Below are 22,461 nucleotides of genomic sequence, written 5' to 3' on the forward strand. Positions count from 1 at the left end.
TAAACAATAGACATCACTGATAACCTCACTGTCGAGCACAGGTAAGCTCGAAGTAATAGGCATGACTATCATTCTGCTCAGTAGGAAAGAGGTAGATGAAAGAGTAAATTGAGTCTACGAATTCAGTGCAAACTTGTCTAAATTGCCAAAGCAGTAGGAGAATCACTAGGCGATAATTAAAGGATCACCTGGAAGGGTACGGACTATCTATTTGTACCTCTACTGTTTGAAGAAAACTCATTAATTGTTAAAAAAGAAAACCCAATTAATGCAGTTCAGTGGCTAGGAAAAGTCTGGATTTGACTAATAATGTTAAAAATCATTTTGAGGTTGGTTTGGAACAAGATAAAGGAATCTATTTTAGACCTTCTGAAAGTTCTCTAATCTTTTTCCCCTAAGGAAAATACACGTTTCCTCCAGGAGACACCATTAGAGAAAAGTGAATTTTAGCATCCATTCAGACAACCATCTAAAACCTGAAACTTAACTTTTTTTGTGTTATTGCAAGTTTGCTTTTCAGATGAGTTCATATATTGCATGTGTTAATGTGAACAGTTTTCTTTGTTGTGTGTGACTCAAATTGTGAAGCACCCAACTTCTATTATGGAGTGGGCCCCAGTTCCGTAATTGACACACACATTTTCTCTATTGTTGAAGGTTCAATGAATGAACACCAATATAAAAAAAAAAGTCCTGGAAGAGACTTCTGCCTCAGTTGTGGTGTTGATGGTGACTGTTTTCGTACCCTGTGGATCACCATATAATCAAGTCACCAGGCACAATGGCCCTTATTTACAAAGGATCCAAATTTTATGAACTTTTAGTATTACATGGCAAAGCGAACTGGTTATCTGCCCAGGGTGGCAGCACCGTCATGTTTATGCCTGTGAAGCAGGGAAAGGAAACAGGAAAAGTGTACACTTGCATACCCTCAAAAGTGGTATGCTGTCACAGCCTATACGTCTTTACGTGTTGCTGAATGAAGTGACCATGTTGAAAAAGAACAGCAACTGAACATACAGTATATCTCACAGCAGGAGGCTTTACTGGCAGTATCTGATCAACTACTTTCCACAGCAGTGTCTGTTGATTTTTTTGTCTGCCGTTTCACTTGTGGATGATAATGCTGTCTCTTTGTTAGACTCTGTTCCAACCATTTTTATTGTATTTTCAGTTTGCTCGTCCGTCAAAGTATCTCTAGACACACACATTTTTCCTGTGAGACACAGTCTTCTCAAGTCTTCCAATACCACAACAGTAAAATCTAATATTAAAACAATGGAGGTAACCTGACCACAAGGTGTAGCGGTTAGCATTTTTGGCTAGTGTCGCCTGGGTTCGGTGTTTGGTTCCCAATGACCACTTAAAATTTTTTATGTTGGGTAGGTTGGGAACGGGGTCCGTTCAGCCTTGAGAGGGCAACTGAAAAACTACCTGAATATAAAAGCAGCAAAATTGACACTCAAGTCACCAAAATAGTTTTACATTGAAAGGCTTGCAGCAGGCAAGGTGTCGCATGGCATTTATTTATTAGCAGCAGAAATATCACCTGTTATTTTTCTGGGTTAGAGTGTGAGATATTTGACACAAACTATGGGTCTTATGCTTTGCATGGGTCCATACCAATTGTGTAGGATTTAGGTCTAGATGATGTGGTGGCAGCAGGTAAGGAACCATCTTTTTGCAAGATTTTGTCAGTGAAATAGAGAAGGTAGGTGGTCGTTAAAGAATGCCAACAGTTCAACTTTCCTTCTCTCTTTTTAGTCTTTATCTGTCCATTTCTACACGATAGTCCAAAGTGTTTCTGGTATAGGCCTACTCATACAGAAGTGGCCACGAAAGAAAACTTTGCATTCACAATGATTAAATGTTGCTGGAGATTCTTGGTTGACAATACATGTTGGACACACTCATTTTGCAACATTTATTCACAGTATGTGAGGGATCGTAAACTGCAAAATTTTGTGACATTTTAACTTTTTTCTGTAATTTTTTCCATGCATCGTGTGAGAAGAAAAAACTCAAATCTTTCATGTAGAGTGCAAAATTTTCTACACTCCGCACTGGACAAACTGACTTTTACACCATGTACTTACCAAGAGATGCAACTCTGAAGGAATGGCAAGATTCTCAGGTTATGAAAAAAATTACAAAAAGGACAGGTTTTTGCATTATAATGTTAATGTTCAACTTTTTTAAAAAGGGTAATGTAGGTCTCTCTAATGGTCAACTCTTGACATCAAGAAACTCCCATCCCTACCGTCAGCAGGATCCTTATTTCTCGTAAGGCTGTACAAAAGTGGCAAAAAATGCAGGTCTTTGGTAGGTGCTTGTAACTGTGAAAATTTAAAAACACCAAGAACACACACAGGCAAATGCCGGGATGGTTCCTTTGAAAGGGCACGGCCGATTTCCTTCCCCATCCTTCACTCACCCGAGCTTGCGCTCCGTCTCTAATGACCTCGCTGTCGACGGGACGTTAAACACTAATCTCCTCCTCCTCCACCAAGAACACACCATAGTCCCATCCGAATACAATGTAATTTCCTACCAGCTAAATATATATTTAAAAAATAAAAATGGCTGAGAACAAAAAATATATAACAGAACAGGCAAATAAATTAATTCCTTGACCACTTCGATCCCTGTGACAAGTCAGATTGGGGAATCCGCTTCTTCCTCCTCGACTGTAATGTCGTAAGTTAGTTTTTCCTGTCATCGTAATCAGTAAGGGGTCTGGAGCTGAATTTTTCGTTGTTGTTATAGGGATCACTCTATCCTCTTGTTCGCGTGCAGCCTCAGAATCGAAACTATTACCCAGCCATGGCTGTACCTGTAGGCAGATTCAAAAAGGAAGGTACTGGGTGGTGTCTGAAGTGGACAGCAGTCTCGTAAGTTGGAATGTGGGTATTTCCACAGGTTTAAAGAACTGTTGGTGTCAAAGATCATCCAGTGTTACACTGTTAATGTTGCTATTCTACAGTGTCTCAAGAAACCTTTCTCCTGCTTCAGAAATTTGTTGTACTGTTGCGCCTGCCTGTTCAGAGCGCTTTTGTTATAAATGGTGCTGAATTTATTCTTCCAATGTGCTAAGGGGATTGCAGTAGTGTCACTCCCACTTACTGTGTGAAGAGAAACAAAATCATGTAGAAAGAAATTGCATGATGTTAATGAGTTGGAAATGCTGGAGAACTTGTCCATCCCATTGTAACAGGTGTGTGGGTTTTTTTAGGCTAATGCTGTCAGCAATACCAGGCTGTGTGTCTTCACCTTGTACAAAAACATATCATTGTTAGTAGTGGTTTATGCAGTGGCTTTATTATCATAAATAATTGGGAAATAAATGGGATGGGAAAGTGGTAGGAAGTAAATAATGACTTCCAGCCACAGAAGGCATTGCAGCAATGCAGCGACAGGAGTTGAAAATTTGTGCCAGACTGGGACTCGAACACAAATGATCTGCTTCTCTAGAACGGTTCCCTTAACCTCATCGGCCACCCACACACATCTTCTGTCAAACCAAAATTCCCAACTTCCAGCTCACCACACCACATTGCAAGTCATTATTTCCTTCCTGCCTCTTTTCACATGCCATTTCCTTCCCATTCCTTTCACTTAAATTATTATTCACGTATATGTCCCAGCAGCTTCATCGAGAGTGGTGTCTGTTCTATTGGACATATCTGACAGAATAGACACCACTCATATCTAAAGTGTTCATTATCATTGAATTGGTATCTTCTATGCCCTTTGCAGCCATTTCAGTCATCACCATTGAAATGAAGTTCCTTTTTTTTGCTGTTGTTGCTGTTGCTGTTGCTGTTGTTGCTGTTGCTGTTGTTGCTGTTGCTGTTGTTGCTGTTGTTGTTGTTGTTGTTGTTGCTGTTGTTTGATTAAAAAAATTATGACATTGTAATGGCTGTTGTTGCAGAAAAGGCTAATTTTGTAGATCAGTGTAGTGAAGCCTGTTACTTCAATGCTCAGGTAATGGATGTCACTAGACCATCATCAAAAACTACGGTGGCATTAGAGCACTGCATTCGCGTGGCGTACCGAATGAGTGAAATTAGTTCTCCATCACTCAACGTCCCCACTTCCGAAAATGAGTGAGTACTTGGTGAGTGTGATCTAACAGGGACATGGCTTCTTCCACGTGACTGAGGGAACATGGCAACTAGCTACATCACAACACAGCATGAGGTCTATGGAAGAGCACCAAGCTTGTGCAAACTGCAGCTTCGTCACCTATGTGCATCCACATGATTCCCATAGGGCTATGCAAACTGCTCAAATGGCTGTGTCATTAGGCAAGGTAGTTTGTTATCTTTGGCATCTTCCACCAAACTGTGCGAGATGTATTTGCCATCATCCTCACACATCGCACCTGAGTGAATTCCATGTTAGGCACACTCTTAAAGATGCCATTAAGGAGTGTTGGGAGGGAGGGGGGGAGGCTTCTTGGGATTGATAAACTTTGGACACCTGAAAATATAATGGTCAACCAGTTGTGGTCATTTACATAACACAAGTTTTTGACAGAGTACCTTGCTGTCATCCTCAGGTGATATCTGTAGAATGAGCATCTTAGCCTCAGCGCTCCTCACCCCACCCCACCCCTTCCCTTGCTACCTGGCCATACCCCGTGTTGGGTAGGTGGAGGAGGGGTGCAATTGTCAAATGCTGGGCCCAAATTCTGGTCCCTCAGTGCTTCTTTCACCCCTCCTGCTTGGAATTTGCTCTCAGCTGATGTTGAACTCCAGTTGGTTGGCACTATGTCCCACACTTTACTGAGAGTGAAGCCCCTGTCTCTCTTGATCAGCCCATCAGCCACTCATATTTCGTTGAGTCCCCTATAAGTGCATAATTTCCTGCAACAGATTATTTTGGTGATGTCTGGAGTTTGGTGTCTCGTATGCTCCTGGCATCTTTCTTTGACTGCCTACACAGTCTGTCCAATGTATGCCTTACTACATTTGTAAGCAATATGGTAGACAGCTAGTTTATCGAGCCCCAAATCATCTTTCAGATATCTGATATTACATGCATTTTCATAGGTGAACGTAAAACGCATTTAGTGTTATGTCGAGCCAAGAATTTGCTAATTTTCTTAGGGACTTTTCTGGTGTACTCAGATGTGCCTATTTCTTATCCTGCTTGTCATGTTCCATTTGCTGGGGTTGTACCCTTGAAAGCACACCATATGTCTCCCACTGAATCCATTCTTCCTGAATACATTGCTTAAGGTGGTTGAGCTCACTTCGTCCAATATTGCATGGTCCCTGTGCACAAGTGTACGTAGCACACCCTCACACTCTGAAGGATGACGACAGCTGGACATTTGGATATAAAAATCAGTATGGGTGGCTTTCCTTTACACACACTGTCCCATAGTGTCATCTGCTTAGCACATGTCCAGGACATCCAAACAGGAAAGTACCATTTTCTTCCACATCCATAGTGAATTTGATGCTGAGTTGAAGAAATCAGCAAGCAGCAGTCTGGTGAAGAGGGAGAATACATAAAAGCTCATCATTAGATCTTGGTTATGAAAGTGTATTTCTTGCAGCCATTGAATGAAATGTACATAGTTACTGATATGCTGACATTTGTGTTTTTGAATTTTTTCTAAGCCGTGCTTAGGCTAGGCTCCAGAAATCTGTGCATGCCTCTGTTATCAGTTGTTCAAGATTGTGTGTAAGCGGAAGACGCAACAGTGACATGAAGGGCAGCCCGAGAGGCGATCCCAGCATACAGCTGCTCACGAGTGGCGGCACAGGTGCCAAATGTAATGTATCACAGATAGGCAGATAAGTTCTTCATCCATGGAAGATTGTCCTGGCCCTCATCTGCAGTCAAGTCACCAGCAGAAATGCAGCTTGCAGAGTTGAGGTTCCCACTTCAGCCGGTCAACTGCGTACTCATAGCAGTGGATTCCAAGCTGGTGGTGCTCTGCACTGTTGTCAAAGTGCCGAATCAGGTGTTCCCGACATTTTCTCTCACACAGTCTAATGCAGTGGGCCCCCAGCTTGTTTGTACTTCAGTTCTTCTGAGTGTTGATGTTGGTAACATCATCACTGCGCAATCAACCGATGTGCAACACTTGGCGTCATCCCAGCAAGTTCCACAAAATTTTGTTGCTGCACTTAATTACTATTCTGCTGTGGAACACAAGGGAACACAACAACTTTAAGGGTGTGTTCAAGAACAACAGATACGGCAGGAGACAAATCCCACCTGCTGTCTGGCAGAATGTACTGACCCAGGAAACAGAATATGACAAGGTGGGTAAGATGATGCTGTATGCTGAGAAAGTATCAAACAAAATAAGAAGAATCTTGGCTCAATATAACATTAAATGCATTTTCTGTCCACCTCTGTAAATTCGAGCACTGTTAGGTGTGTTGAAAGAGGACTCGGGGCTCCATGAACCAGGTCTCTACCGTATTCCTTGGAAATGTGGTGAGGCACACATCGGGAAGACTGTGTGGACAATTGAAGAATGGTGCCAGAACCACAGGAGACAGTAAACTCAAGCAGCCAATGAAATCTGTTGTTGTTGAACATTGTATTGCTACAGGGTTCCCAAGGAAATATGAACAAACTGAAGTGCTCAGATGGACTTCATTTTGGGAGTGTGTTCTAAAGGAGGCTATTGAAATAAGAGTGGCCAGTAGCCTCATAGTGCAGACAAGGGCTTCACTCCCAGTAAACTGTTGGGCCCAGCACTTGGCCAGATGGAGTCACAATGTTGTCAGAGTGCGACTTCCGCTTCTGACTGGGACCCACTGAAGCACAGATGGCTGGAGTTTTTGCTCAGTATTTGACAGTCGCAGCACCACTACTGATGCAGCGCACAGCCAGATAGTGAGAGATGGGGTGCGGAGCATTAAGATTATAAAGGAGGTACAATGTAGTAAAGATGCTAATTTCACAGGTATCACCTGAAGATGACAGCAAGATATGCTGTTGAAATATTGTGTTACATAAACAACTGCACTAAGCTGGATACCCGAGGGCAGTACAAACACTGACCATTGTGCTTCTAATAATGCTGCAAAATTAAAGCTATAATGTCAAAAAGTATACATTTTCCAGTTTTTTGATGATTGAGACACATTTCTGTTCGTTTGAAGCTCTGTAGCTTGGTAAATATTTCACATGAAAAGACATTTAACCAGTGTAAATTAAAGGAAAAGCAACTCTCTACAAGAAAGGCGAAGTGTCTTTTTGTTGTGGAATGCAAAGGGGAAAGTTATACACAAAATATGGAAAAAGTGGGAAAATTTCACAATTCTTCAGATCCTCCTCCCCCTTGAAAGTTAGCACAGGGTTCTTGAGGTCAAAAACTTGGATTCTGCACTACACACAACATACTAAAAGTTCAGAAAAATTTGAATCCAGTAGTGAGTCTTTGGGCAGAAGAGCAGTAGTGTTGTTGTGGTGGTGGTGGTGGTGGTGGTGGTGGTGGTGGTGGTGGTGGTGGTTTGATGCAGTTCTCCATGCAACTCTATCCTGTGCAAGCTTCATCTCCCAGTACCTACTGCAACCTACATCCTTCTGAATCTGCTTAGTGTATTCATCTCTTGGTCTCCCTCTACGATTTTTACCCTCCACGCTGCCCTCCAATGCTAAATTGGTGATCCCTTGATGCCTCAGAACATGCCCTACCAACCGATCCCTTCTTCTAGTCAAGTTGTGCCACAAATTTCTCTTCTCCCCAATTCTGTTCAGTACCTCTTCATTAGTTATGTGATCTACCCATCAAATCTTCAGTATTCTTCTGTAGCACCACATTTCGAAAGCTTAGAGTCTCTTCTTGTCTAAACTATTTATCGTACACGTTTCACTTCCATACATGGCTACACTCCATACAAATACTTTCAGAAACGACGTCCTGATGCTTAAATCTATAATCGATGTTAACAAACTTCTCTTCTTGAGAAATGCTTTCCGTGCCATTGCCAGTCTACATTTTATATTCTCTCTACTTCAACCATCATCAGTTATTTTGCTCCCTAAATAGCAAAACTCATTTACTACTTTGTTTGTCTCATTTCCTTATCTAATTTCCTCAGAATCACCCGATTTAATTCAACTACATTCCATTATCCTCGTTTTGCTTTTGTTGATGTTCATCTTATATCCTTCTTTCAAGACATTGTCCATTCTGTTCAACTGCTCTTCCAGGTCTTTTGCTGTCTCTGACAGAATTGCAATATCAACGGCAAACCTCAATGTTTTTATTTCCTATCCGTGTATTTTAATTCCTACTCCGAATTTTTCTTTTGTTTCCTTTACTGCTTGCTCAGTATACAGATTGTATAACATCGGGGATAGGCTACAACCCTGTCTCACTCCATTCCCATCCACTGCTTCCGTTTCATGTCCCTCAACTCTTATAACTGCCATCTGGTTTCTGTACAAATTGTAAATAGCCTTTCACTCCCTGTATTTTACCCCTGCCACCTTAAGAATTTGAAAGAGAGTATTCCAGTCAAAATTGTCAAAAGCTTTCCCTAAGTCTACAGATGCTAGAAATGTAGGTTTGACTTTGCTTAATCTGTCTTCTAAGGTAAGTCGTAGTGTCAGTATTGCCTCATGTGTTCCAACATTTCTATGGAATCCAAACTGATCTTCTCCGAGGTCGGCTTCTACCAGTTTTTACATTCGTATGTAAAAAATTCATGTTAGTATTTTGCAGCCGTAACGTATTAAACTGATAGTTCAGTAATTTTCAAATCTGTCATCACCTGCTTTCTTTGAGATTGGAATTATTATATTCTTCTTGAAGTCTGAGGGTATTTCACCTGTCTCGTACATCTTGCTCACCAGATGGTAAAGTTTTGTCAGGGGTGGCTCTCCCAAAGCTATCAGTAGTTCTAATGGAATGTTGTCTACTCCTGGGGCCTTGTTTCAACTTAGGTCTTTCAGTGCTCTGTCAAACTCTTCACGCAGTATCATATCTCCCATTTCATCTTCATCTACATCCTCTTCTATTTCCGTAATATTGTCCTCAAGTACATCGCCCTTGTATAGACCTTGTATGTACTCCTTCCACCTTTCTGCTTTCCCTTCTTTGCTTAGAACTGGGTTTCCATCTGAGAGCAAAGAGGGACAAAAACTACCCTTACAACAAAGGTAAAAATTATGGAGGGACTTATCAAACTATGGCAGTACGATGCTGAAATTGAAATTATTTACTCATTTGCAATAGAAAGCATATGTAGGAGAAATGTGGTGTTGTTGTTAAAGTTGAAAGGCACACATACGAAATATTGGTGTAACATTGACCTGTTAAATAAGCAAGTACATGAAAACACAAAAGTGCTCTTTTCTGTGAAATATTGGGTCGTAATAATTGTCGCACCTCTGTAGTTAATGACTGCATAGATTTATAGGCTCCTTGCCATTTCAGCACAGTGCATTTTGAAATGGTGAGTACTCTCCATTCATCTTTACACTTACAACTACTGTCATTTTTTCCCCCATTTCCATTTTTAAAAAAAGTTTATATAAAGCAAATACCCTTTTTCAAGTAGGGTCTCATCACATATAAAACAACTCCAGGTGTATAACCCATCTATGACATCCTGTCCTAGATTTTTTATATTGGGAAGAATATTGTGCGATTCACAGAATTCATAAAGTATCCCACCATAATTGCCTTTCTTTTCTGATATTCTGTGTGAAAAACAGATGACCAAGTCACAAACTGTTGATTTGTCGGTGCAAAGCTGCTTCTTTTAAAAATTTCCCAGTAAATTGAACGTCCCAAGAAATTTTGGGTTTGCAAGAAATCTTTGTTAACTACACTCCATGATATTTCATATACAGACCTGTCAGTCATTCTCAAGTGAGCCTTTTAAGACTGCAATGATGTCCTCCGTTCTGCAGTTTGTTAGCGCACTGAGAGTGTGATAATAATGCCCAGTGGCAGTGCCTTCACTGGTTGAACTGCGGAATTCGGCTGTCCTTGGGAGTCGCCACTCACTAAGACTGTCTGTGTTGTCTGGTGTCTTATATTAGAGCAAACTGTGGAGATGATAGGGTTCCATGCATTATCTAACTGCTAGACGCTATCATGGTCTGTCAGATTTTCTGCCACTTGTATTTCCATGTCTTCTTTATTAATGGAGACCCAAGAAGTTTGTTTCTGTGCCCAAAATTATTGTTTTATCATACTCCATTGACTGTCCAGTCTAGATACAATGTTCGGCAACAGCTGACTTGGTTTGTACCAAACGGTGAGTGCAGCATTGATGTTCAGTACTGTGTTCTTCCACTGTGCATGTGGTCTGGCCCATATACGGCTTACCACGTTGGCAGGATATTTTCAAAATATCAGCCTTCCACAATAACAAATTATCCATCACTGACCCCAAAAGTTCAGCAATATTAGATGGTGAGTGGGAAACCACTTCCATCTGTAAATAGTTAAGGATTCGTGCTGTCTTGAATCAAATATCCACAAAAAAGTGAAAAAAAAAAAAAACTAAAGATTCTGCTGATGCGATCTCCTCTTTATTCACTTCCTGATTTCTTAGCTTTATTTGTTTCTACCCTGTTTAATTTGCTTTCAAGTGAAAGTGGTTTTCTGCCCGTCATCTAAGATGGCCAAACTTCTGGGATTAGTGAAGGACAATTTGTTAATGTGGAAGGCTGGGATTTGTAAAATACCTTGCCGTTGTGGTAAGTTTTATGTTGGCCATACCACATGCACCATGAAGGACTGCTGCCCCGAGTAATAAACTCTGCACTCACCTTTTGCACCCAAACAAGTCTGAAACTGTCATACATTTTATCTCCAATAGACATTCAATAGATGTGATAAAACAGTAATTCTGGGTACAGTAACATCTTCTTGGAGATCCATTATTAAAGAATCTGTAGAAATATGCATCGTGAAAAATCTGATGAACTGTGGTAGCGACTATCGGGTAGACAATACATGAATCGCTGTCGTCGTCTCAGTTTGTTCTGATCAAAGATGATGGAGTTCGCCGATGGTCACACGAAGCAGCAATCCTAAGGACAGCTGAATTTTGCAATTCTGCCAGAGAGGGACTTCTTCTTTGTAGTTTGGTGTCTCCGTCGCTACAATATTGACGCATGTACTGAAGACTCGCAATGCACTAGTCAACTGTTGAATAGAGGACACCTTCTTCAGGCTTAATGGCTCACCTGAGGATTACTGGCAGTTGTTCAGTCAAAATATAGTTGACAATGAGTGGCTGCAAGCCTGAAATTTCTTTGAATATGAAATGTAATTGTTGTAAATGATGCTGTGGAATTGGTCTAATTTTGTTGGCCATTGGATTGCAGAGTTGTCTGAGCAGTGAAGCTATCTCAATAACAGTTGAAATCTATTCCTACTCATGATAATCTGCTAAATGTAATAATGTAAAATGAACTTGTGGTTTAATAATCTTCTGTTTATGGAAATGGACTAAATGCTTAATGTTGCTTATAGGAGCAGTTTGTTCATTTTGGCAGTGGAAATCTGTGTTCATAAGCTTTTGACCATTGTTAGCAGTAAGCCCAACTATATTAAAAATAGTCTGCTTTTGCTAGAGGAGAAGACGTGACACCTACTGAACTAACACAGTAGATAATGAATAACTACTGTAGTTGAAATTCAGCTTGGACTGCAGTTTGAGAATTTCCTTGTAAAATATAAAATAATTTTAACATGTATCATTTCTTTTGCACTTATCCATATGTAACAAATGCATTTCATATCAGTTCACTGTAATTGAATACTATTGAACCGTAATAGTAAATCCTTAAACAATTATTATATTGCACAAAACTGTACTTTTTGCTGGTTTGGAGCCAGCTGCCTGTCCTAATGCTAACCTGCAGTTATGTCAGTAATAGTCTCGGCTATTTGATAGATCCTTCTTGCAGTAACACTTTGTACAGTATGTTGACAAAATGAGATCTTACCCAGTAATGTCTGATAAGTGTTAAATACTAATTATTTTGATTAAATCACACTATACCACCTAATATGCCCCCATCCTTCTCCAACCATCTCATCCCTCAAAATTGAATAGTGTAATTTCTATCTCTAGTTGGCTTAATAACAAGGATCATGTTGTGTTCTGCCTCTCAAATAATACAAATTTCAGCTGCCATGTCCCTATAAAATTTAATTGGAAAGAGAAGCTGTTTAAGAGCTTTATCAGATGAACGTAAGTAAGTATCCATCATAGCAGTGAAGCTCCATAACAGAAAACTTATAGTTGTAGTCAGCACTGTAGTCATATTTTGCGTAATTGAAGTACATAAAAAATTGAAAACCAGGAGATCCAAAATGTATTTATGATAATACATAGACCATATTGTGAGGTATTTAAACACTGATTAACTTTTTGTTGTTGTTGTTGTTCATGTTTGTTTATTTCAGATGTTAAGTTTCTGTAAAATATTGCTAACCAACTTTTTATCTAAAGAGTTCAAGGTGATACTCAAATTTCATTTGGTTTGTAGGAGGATTTAAGCGATGATGAAGCTGGACCAGCTGTAACTTCTCAGCCTACTGGTACAAGTGCTGTGTTTGTTGCATCTGCCCCTGATAATGCAACGGAGAATACATCACTGAACCCAGCAGAAAAAGTGACCTATACACCTGGTATGTGCATAGTTTTAACTGAAATTTTTTATCAGTCATTTTAGGGAAGGTACGAGACCTTCTGACATGGATCTGTGTCACTTAATGTAATTTCACATAACAGAAATTTATTTCTCAAAGCATACATGACAAAGTAAATGAGAGAACCTGGTAAATTCATTATATAAACCTGCACTTGCAACTCTTGAGGGTATGTTCACATCTGGGGATATGTTCTCTCTCTCTCTCTCTCTCTCTCTCTCTCTCTCTCTGTCTGGTGAATTACTTACTTTAATTTTTGTTGATTTATTTTGTGTAAACACAGTACAGTTGTGCATTATATTTTAGGGTTGTCAGAGAAGGGGTCTCCATCACACATAGCACAAACAGCACAGCCTCAACAGCAGTCAAAATGGTAATGGGGGAGTACCCTAGTTCTGCAGGTATGTGGCATCATAGTTGCAGAGTGATATTACTTTTTGCTCATGTATGTCCATTTTATGAAAGCCATTTAGGAGCAAATAAATTTTGCGTACATAGCTTTAACCATTTAAAAGAACTATCATCTGTTCCTGGCTGTAACGTCTTTACTGCAGTGGCACAGACATATGATAAAGCCACATACAATGCATTACAACATTGATAAAGAATTACAGTCAGAAGTTAACAATAGTTTATTTACATTAATATCTACACTTTGCAAGCAACTGCAGGGTGCACAGTGGAGGATACTTTGTACCAGTATTATGGATTTTGTGTCCCATTCTGTTTGCATATTGAGTGAGAGTATAATGCCTGTGTTGTTGCTGTCTTCAGTCCAAAGATTGTTTTGATCTAGCTCTCTAGGTATCTTGTGCAAGCCAACTTAAAGATGGCAGAAGGTGGATTCCCTCCCACACTTGTAGGAAGGTGGCGTACTTGATTGTTTGCCACAGTCACGTCACAGGGCAAAATATCTAAAACAGAATAACTAGGACAACATGTGGGAAATAAGAACAATCATTTACTAAAATAATGTGCATCAAAATGTACTCTGGTTTTGCTCGAGGAGAAGACACACTTATGTAAAAGTCTGAATGTTACCTAACCTAACACAGTAAATGATGACTAAATATTCTAGTTGAAGTTCAGTTAGGACTGCAGTTTGAGAGTTTATAAGTTCAGCCTCTCAACAGATAATCTTAGACACTTGGCATTAACTACCCAATGACTGGAACTGGGTAGTAACTGTAGAGAATTGTCCAATCACCATAGGCAACTGAAGGCAGCTGGGTGATAACTGGTTGTGCGTTGGTGTACGGTCACTTAAATCTTGTGCTCTACATATGAACATGCGAATCTGGACTATTTGGCAGATGGATCGAATAGCTCTGGGTTTCAGCGCACTCAGGTGGCAGACATAACTATTGGTGTAAGAATGGACTATTTGAATGTCTTGGACTGTAAGCATGAGGTAGTTCCTGACATGTGTGCTATCGAGGATGTGGCTGGCCATTCTGTGTGTGGTACTTTCTAAAGTCTAGTGCTGTGTACTGCATCTGACGGAGACACAACAGGTCCTGCAACTTGATCTTTCAGTCAAGTAATACCATCAGAATTTTTTTCTCCCCCAATTCAGTTTTGTCTCTCCTGATTAATAAACAGAACAACATATTAAACCTTTTTCTGTAGCACAACATTTCAAAAGCTTCTATTCTTTTCTTATCTGAGTTTTTTATCATGTATGTTTCATTTTGGTAAAAGACTACACACCAGACAAATGTCTTCACAAAATTCTTCCTAACACAAACTTATATTGAGTATTAACAAGTTTTCCTCATCAGAACCACTTTCCTTGCTAATGTCAGTTTTCATTTTATATCTTCACTACTACAGCCATTGTCAGTTATTTTGCTGCATAAATAAAAAGAACTTGTCTTCTGCTTTTAGGGCCAATTGTTTAAGCTTTACTGACTGACTTTAGTTCAGATATTGAATGCCGTTCACAGATTCACTATACTGTATAATATAATGCTAATCTTGGACCAACAGAAAAAAGTTAAGTTTTGATCTAAATCAGAATGAGAAACATTAGCTGACACTGACAGTACAGTCTTTAATGTGTCATTCTAAAGTAAAACTGTCATTCAGCCTATAATAATCAGAAGAGCTCAAAGGACTTCTACTCATAACGATTTCAAAACAATAATTGCTAATACTATGTTTATAAAAGTGAAATGTTCTCATGAATAAACTGTTCAGTTTGCAGTATGCTTATGACAGAAATAAGACTGAAATAGCAACAAGAGTAATCATCTTGTGGTGCTGCAATTCTTCTTGTTATGTCCATGCTTGCTGCAAAAATAGGACAAGGAATTCCATGTTATGCAAAAGACCTTTCTTTTTCTATTTTGTTTCACTCAGACATGTTTCAATACTTTTTGTGCAATCTTTAGTGGATTATTTTTTATTTTCTAACTGTAAAATTGTCATTACATATTAACATTATCAAAACTTTTGGTACATAATGTTTACAATTGTGAATGAATATTTTTTGTGAAATATTATACATCATTTGTTTATAGTTCACAGTTGAGATATGTATTAACGACGCGTGCTATGTGTGTTGTTTATAAGATTATGTCGAAGTTCTATTTATAGCTTAATTTGCAAAAACAGTGGATGTATGCATTAATTTACACACCTTACATCATGCCATTGGACATTTATTTTGGTAACTATTCTGCTACACAATCTACAACTCCTTGCTTATACTGAAATACTAGGAAAATATTCCTGAACAGAGTTCGAAATTAAGATGGTGGAGTTGGGTTTCACACTATACAGGGTGATTCTTATTAACGCTTAAAAACGTGTAAAGCAACATAGATAATGCTGAGACAAATAATTTAATGTAAGACACATGGAGCTGCAAATGTCAGGAAATGGGTCAAAAGTGAGCTACAGATGTTGAACATGTGACTTCATCAGATGACATACCTTGCCACATGTGCTGCTATTGGGCTTGTCGATCCTAGCCTTGCCGTTAGGGGGCAGCGGTATTGCTCCACTCGGTTAGTCTGTTTTCATTCTTGCATTATCCAATGTGATACAGTAGTGCTCATGGTAGTGGTAATATAAGACTACAATGAATCAGTTTACATTTATGAAAACAGAGTAGCCTTCTGGAGCGATATATACTCTCTTTACTAGATGCTAAAGGTGAAACAGCAGCGAAGTGAGATGCAAAATAATAAGAATATAAACTGAAGCTAAATGGCATCCCTTGGCTCATAAATATTGTTGCTAAAAACTGTTCCCACCTTAATTTAATTTGTAATTTAGTAGTTAACCTTTTGAGTTAGATTTAATAAATTTGTCTTAATTTCAGGTAGACGTGTACAAGAAACTGAGGAAAGTAAGTTGACGTACAGTGGCAGTGTCTGATAAACTTTGTACTTATAAGAACTACAGCCCTTCATTCCTGTTATATTATAATTACTATCATCATCGAGAGTTGAAGTGTTATTTCATTTAACTACATGCTTGTGATTGATTTATCTTTAGTGGCACCAGACATTAGTCACAATGAGAAGTAAGCATTTTTTAAATCTGGGAAATAGCTATTTTTACTTCCACCCTCAAAATAATGATGTACATTCAGTGACATGCTTGCTTGTTGCTATGCTCACTTAATTTTACTCTAGTCACATGCAGTGTGGAAATGTATAGGGGAATCTCACAAATTTAACACTACCCCTGTTAATCAAGTAAGTAACTTCTGTGGTTGTATCTGGGTGCATCTGTAATTAACTATTACATTGAGTGTGTAAGAGAGAATAGGATTGAACGTTGAGAGGGCCAAAATTGCCTGTTGTTTAGAATTGTTAGTTTGTATGTGTATGTAGCAGTTGTATTGTTATGCCTGGAAAGAAACATGAATGCAACAAGAACATCTGTTGGAAGTAAATGCATTTGATTTTAGGATTAGTTATATCCTATAAGAAAGTAAGTGGGGGAAAAAGTGTCACAGGTTTGAATGGTCTTCCAAGATTTCCAAATAAATTTACAGAAGACTTTGTTAAATTACCTACAGTTGAATTGTTGGTGACTCTCAGTCTGTTTGGAAGAATCAGTTTTACCGTTAGCTACTTAGTAGTAGTGTATAGACTGTAAGCTGCCAAATGAAATGCATATGTTCAAACTTGATTTCTGAAAATTCAGCAGAGACTGAAAATATTAACTCTGTAAAATTTACAATCAGAATTTGTTTGTTGCATACAACAAATTGAAACTGTCCTTCAAAATAATAATTATCGACAATTAGTGTTCTCAGTTTATTTTCTCTGAGACACAGTAAATTATTCACTTTCAGTCATTGTTCAAGGGCAGGATATGCTTCAGTCTTCTCTGGCTTTGCAGATAATTGTGATTGTATTTACATCAATTACCACTGTGAGTCATTTATCAGAAATGCTTGGATGTTACAAATTAACAACACTATGTTGTCAAGTACTACATGTTTATTTTGTGAGCAGATGTATATTACTGTGTATAAATTTTGGTATTGTAAAAACTGTAAATTTAACTTAACTAATAAATACACACTTTTTTAAATATGTGATACTATATAAAGCAGGTGTAAAAACCTTTTTATGATATTGGGAATAGCCTGGCTAGCGTGTTTTAAGTTGTGTAGCTTGGTTTACAAGCTCTAAGACTGCCACAATTGCATTCTAAATTTACTAAATGAAAGAGAGGGAGAGAACTGTGGTTTGTGAATGATAGTCATTCAGGAGGCTTGAATTCATTCAGAATGGCTTAAGTTGTGTGTCATTATATTTCCAGATTTGGACAACATTATTAATATATGAGAAATGTAATGGTTTTTTTTTTTTTATTCAGTGCAGCATATAAAATAAGAATTTGTTCTACTGATTGTATTTTATTTAATTTGTTTCCATGAGGTGTCAGAAAAGTGCTTAGTATCAAATATATTGGTATATTAATCTGATATATGCACCATAGGGGAGTGCTTAGAGAACAGACAGGAGGCAAATACTATGTGAAAGAAAGAAAATATTGTATTATAGACTACATACTAATGGAAATTAACTGCAGTAGTAATAAAACTAATAATAATTGCCTAATTGCCTGCTAAGGATGCTGGAGGCAAAATATATTTCATCACATGGAAATTAGGTGAAATTGTGTATTCTGCAATGTGCCTAACTGCGGAAGCAGCAGTAAAATTCATAGGAACTAATAAAGGCAAAATTAACACTCTGTCAGAGGGCATCATACTGAATGACTCGGAGGACACAATAAAAACAGCCTCATTGGAATACTTGATTCATTTTTCAGTTAGAAAAATTTGCGTATGTATTCTGTTTTTATAGCTGCTTTGGCGTTATGCATATGTACTATAATTTGTGCGGTAACAGCATCTGATGAGACTGCTCTCAGAAGTAGCAAAATAGCCTTGGAAGTGGGTCCTTGAAGAGCACAAAATTAAAACTGCCGCTGGCATGAGTTAGTGTTATGTCTATTGATGGTCAGTGTTCTCCTCTTTGTCTCTCAGAAGTCTCATCATACTTACACTTTTGATCCAACTGTGTTTTTGTAAGTTGGTGGGGCACTAGTAGTTGGATTTTTAAACCACAGCTCCAGTCGTCCTGTTTTTAGATTTCTGTACAGGTTCACAATTTTTATTCTTTATTAAAATTTGTTGTAAAATTTGTCAAATTGGTTAGTGTGGACCTATTTGGCATTCAGTCTTTGAAAATGCGAAGCAAACCGAAGTGTCATTTATTACAGCTGCAGTCCTTAGTCTTCTCTTCCAGTACTTCATTAAAAGGAAACAGACAACATGTGCAGTAATTTTGTCAACACATTTATAGCTGAATTGTGAAGCTTTGTACAGTCTTGAATTTAATCTTGGTGTAACACTCAGAAGAGGGTACAATAACAGATACAAAATTCAGAATGGAGGATGAGAGAAGTCAGTTTATCCAATATTTATTTCTGATTGATAGTTAATTATGCAAACCATGGGGACTCCAGGTTGGAACATCAGAAATATAAGGAAAAGATAGATTGCTACTTACCATAAAGATGACGTGTTAAGTTGGAGGGAAAAAAAAAAAAAGAAAAAAAAAAAAAAAAATAACAACGATACGTACATATTAGCCGTCAGCCAGAGCGATCATCAGAAAAGTAAAGTAAACACACAACATTCATTCACACAAGCATGCACAAGATTTCCATCTCTGGCACCTTGGACGGGAATGCAATACCAAAGGCTTTGGCCAAAAGCTAATGTGTAAGTGTCTTTTTCACTATCCCTGTCTGTAAGTTAACACGTCATCTTACTGTAAGTAGCAATCTGTCTTTTCCTTACAGTGTTGATAGCTCATTATATATGCACAGCATTCTGTTAAATACACAGCTGCTTCAGTAGAGCTGATATTCAAATAAATGGTGTGTGTGTGTGTGGGGGGGGGGGGGGGGGTGTATTATTACTATTATTTTGTTATAGTCATTGACTTTTGGAATCTGTGCCCCCATACGCACTTAATGCAATGGTGTTGAAATGTTCTGTGTTAGCTATAATCGTAGTCTATTTAGATAAAAGTATCATATAGCAGTATTAATGCTAATGCAAAAGAGTAATAGTTGCTGCAGGGTTTTATTACAAGAAAGATTGTTTTCAGTTCAGTTGGTTTCTACTGTAATGGATGTGGTTTCTAAATTGCAAGTGTTTTGCTGGCATTAGATTTGCAGTATTATGATTTTAGACTTCTGTGTCTGCAGAACTGCCCTCTGTTGATGGAGCCCCTGTATGTGTGGAACTACCATCTGTTACTGATTACAACTCTTCCAATTGAGTATGAGCACATGTTGTCTAACACTAAAAGCTTTACCATTCACCCAAGTGTATTATCCAATAGCACATTGTACTCCATTGGGACATGATCCAGTTTTCGTCTAATGTAATGACAGACAAACTGCAAAGCTAACAACAACAACAACAACCACCACCAACAACAATAATAATAGTACTAATAAATAAATAATTTATTATTATTATTATTATTATTATTATTATTATTATTATTATTATTTGGTAAGTGGAGTACTTGCTATGTTGTGACAATGAAAAACTGGTAAGATTTGAATTCCTCTCAATTTTGTTATGAAAAGTACCGTTACTGTTGTGTTGTATTAACCTCCTACCCAACCTTAAGGGTGTTATGTACTAACAAGATAGGAGTAGCCCAACAACTAAATATTGAATGGCCTAATTATTTCTCTGCTGTTTTTAAAATTCCACTCTTTGCAACTGTGTAGATTGCCCATTATGCTCAGTGCTATATCCCATATACTATATTTTACACACAGGAATGTTGTAATATTTAAACATTTTGGGAAGCATATTGTGTAACCTTTTCCATGGGCACTGTTTCTTTTTGTTGTCAACAAACTGAATAACATTTAACATAAAGTTTGTTTGTGAATAAATTGTCTATTATTGTACCATGTCATCAACAAGACATTAAAATCCAATCTTGCTTCCTTTACTGTGCTTTAAGAACAGAACAACAGCAAACATCTCTTTGCACTAGACTGCATCTGCACCTTGCTGTATGACATGTATCTGTTCATGCAACAGCTGGTCCAAACTTTACTTAGATGAGTAATTTGTTATTTACATGATTGCTTTTATATTATTTACTCTTTGTATTGTGAACATGTGCATGTATTTACGTATGTATGTTAGTACATAAATCAGTTATAGACTTCATAGTTAAATTGACAATGGGGAGTTTTCATCTGACCAGCTTCGTACTAGGTACTAGAATACTAAAATGCATTTGTGTTAAATTACTTAATTCATAGGATTTCATTTGAAAGTTATAATTTGAGGACATGTACATATTTAGCAGAGAACCCTATTGTAGAATACACTATAAACTTGTTGTTATGGAGGGGAAACTTGATTTAAGGGCTACAGTTAGATGATGAATGTACTTGTATTTTGCTAAGATTCTGGTGGCATACTGTGGAGGTAATTACATACTGAACAGCACAGAGTTTGCAGTTGTATATGTATGTTTTTGGCTGTCTAGATATTTTAATGCTCATTTTTCTAAAGAATACTAGTGGGGAACCTTGTTTAAGTTTCCTCCATCAAAGCAATGATAATACATTAAATGTAAATTTACTATGGGAACAGGATGAATGGAGAAGGTAAAACAGGCTGAACCATGAAATATGAGAAGTGAAATAAAGTTCTGAAGTGCCTCACAAAACAACTAAATATAAAGACAAGGTCATATTGGTAGGTTCTGAGATGAGATATGAGCTCAATATAAGACCCAGTGATGGACTGTATTACAAATAAAATTAAATTCAAATAGTGTCCCCCCCCCCACCCCCCCCCCCCCCACCCCCACCCATTTGCTGGGTAACAGTGAATCTCCAGACTTGGGTTGATGCATTAGAGTTTACCTGTCCAATGAACTTCTATGCATCAAGCAAATTAAATTCATATTTACTGCAGTTTAATAGACTTTTAAAAGTGTTTACATATATTATAAATTGTAAGTGCACATGGGTGACAAAATAATATGAAAAGTGTTAATGTTCTTGTATTTGTTACATACTCTTAAAGATGAGATGAAATACATCAAACTTAAAAGTTTCCTCTACATGTATTAATTCTTAACAATGAAATACAAATTTGAATAAAATCTCACTTTCTACAGTGAAATGAAACGTTCAGGTTAGTATACATTTTGATTCAGTTTGGCTTTTTGATATTTACATTGCTGTATCACAGTGATAATGTAGGTATAACATCGAATGTATAAGAAGCCTCATTGATCAGAAAGAAAACGGGAATTTTTGTCACAATTCAGTGTTCAGATCTAAAATTTTCTGTAATTGTGATTAATGGTTGAGAAAATTGTAACTCAGAGATAGATACTCTTAGATGTATTGTACCAGATGTAAAAACCAGTCAGTTTAGTCACTTTTTGTACCTAGCACCATTTTTTGTGATTGTCAGTTCATTTTAAATTTGTCTATTAATACTTTTGATTTTGTCAATATAATAAAATTTCTTTCTCAATACTGAGCAGGACAAAAGTCCAGTTGTAGTTAGAAACAAATGTGAATCAGGAATACTGTTGTATGAATTACTTACTAAGTTAATGGTAATAACGCCACTATGTACTAGTTTCAGGTTTGTCCAACAAAATTGTTTTGTGATAAGTCTACAATGATTGTATTTTATTGTGCTGTAGCAGTTTGAAAAATTAGGAACATTGTTAATCGAAAAGTGTGTGTGTGTGTGTGTGTGTGTGTGTGTGTGTGTGTGTGTGTGTGTGTGAGTGTGAGTAGAGAGAGAGAGAGAGAGAGAGAGAGAGAGAGAGAAAAAGAATTCATTCATTACAGTAATGGAACTGGTGGTGCCTGCTCCTCGCCATGCCACACAAACATTTTGTGAACATACGTATGTAAATATATTACATTCCATGAATCGAAATTGTTAATAAGAGTAAAATCTGCTCTTTATAAATTGGAGTTCCTTCTTTTGTAGAAAAAGCGAAAACAATAAAGAAATTTGATAAGAGGCAGAAACTACAGTGCAGCACATTGGAAGATACTTATTAAATTATGGACAAAAATCTCTCCTATGTTGTACTGGCTTGGTAGCCTACCAGACTCGTCACTGTACTCTGTGAACCTTATAACAGTACAACATTTTCACATCACTTGAAATGGAAAATCCTACCCAAAGAAATTTGCCATGAGTTATTGTGAAGGCTTTGTCACACAGTGTATTCTAAGTCTCACTAAGTGAT

General features: G+C 37.8%; 1 protein-coding gene across 6 annotated transcripts in view; it reads left to right on the forward strand.

The window, feature by feature from the left end:
• The window catches only part of LOC126469850 (dnaJ homolog subfamily C member 5), a 90,807-nt gene extending 68,570 nt beyond the window's left edge, over positions 1 to 22,237 (forward strand). For 4 of the 6 annotated variants that reach the window (XM_050097150.1, XM_050097151.1, XM_050097152.1 and 1 more), the window contains 3 exons: positions 12,493 to 12,634; positions 12,962 to 13,056; positions 15,984 to 22,237. In XM_050097150.1, the coding sequence (XP_049953107.1) occupies positions 12,493 to 12,634; positions 12,962 to 13,032 (213 nt within the window). In that variant the 3' untranslated portion in view covers positions 13,033 to 13,056; positions 15,984 to 22,237. The remainder of the gene's footprint in view (positions 1 to 12,492; positions 12,635 to 12,961; positions 13,057 to 15,983) is intronic. The other 2 variants (XR_007586083.1, XM_050097153.1) reach the window with 2 other exon arrangements.
• Positions 22,238 to 22,461: the final 224 nt, after the last annotated feature.

The sequence above is a fragment of the Schistocerca serialis genome, chromosome 3 (assembly GCF_023864345.2).
Source record: "Schistocerca serialis cubense isolate TAMUIC-IGC-003099 chromosome 3, iqSchSeri2.2, whole genome shotgun sequence".
Taxonomy (NCBI): Eukaryota; Metazoa; Arthropoda; class Insecta; order Orthoptera; family Acrididae; genus Schistocerca; species Schistocerca serialis.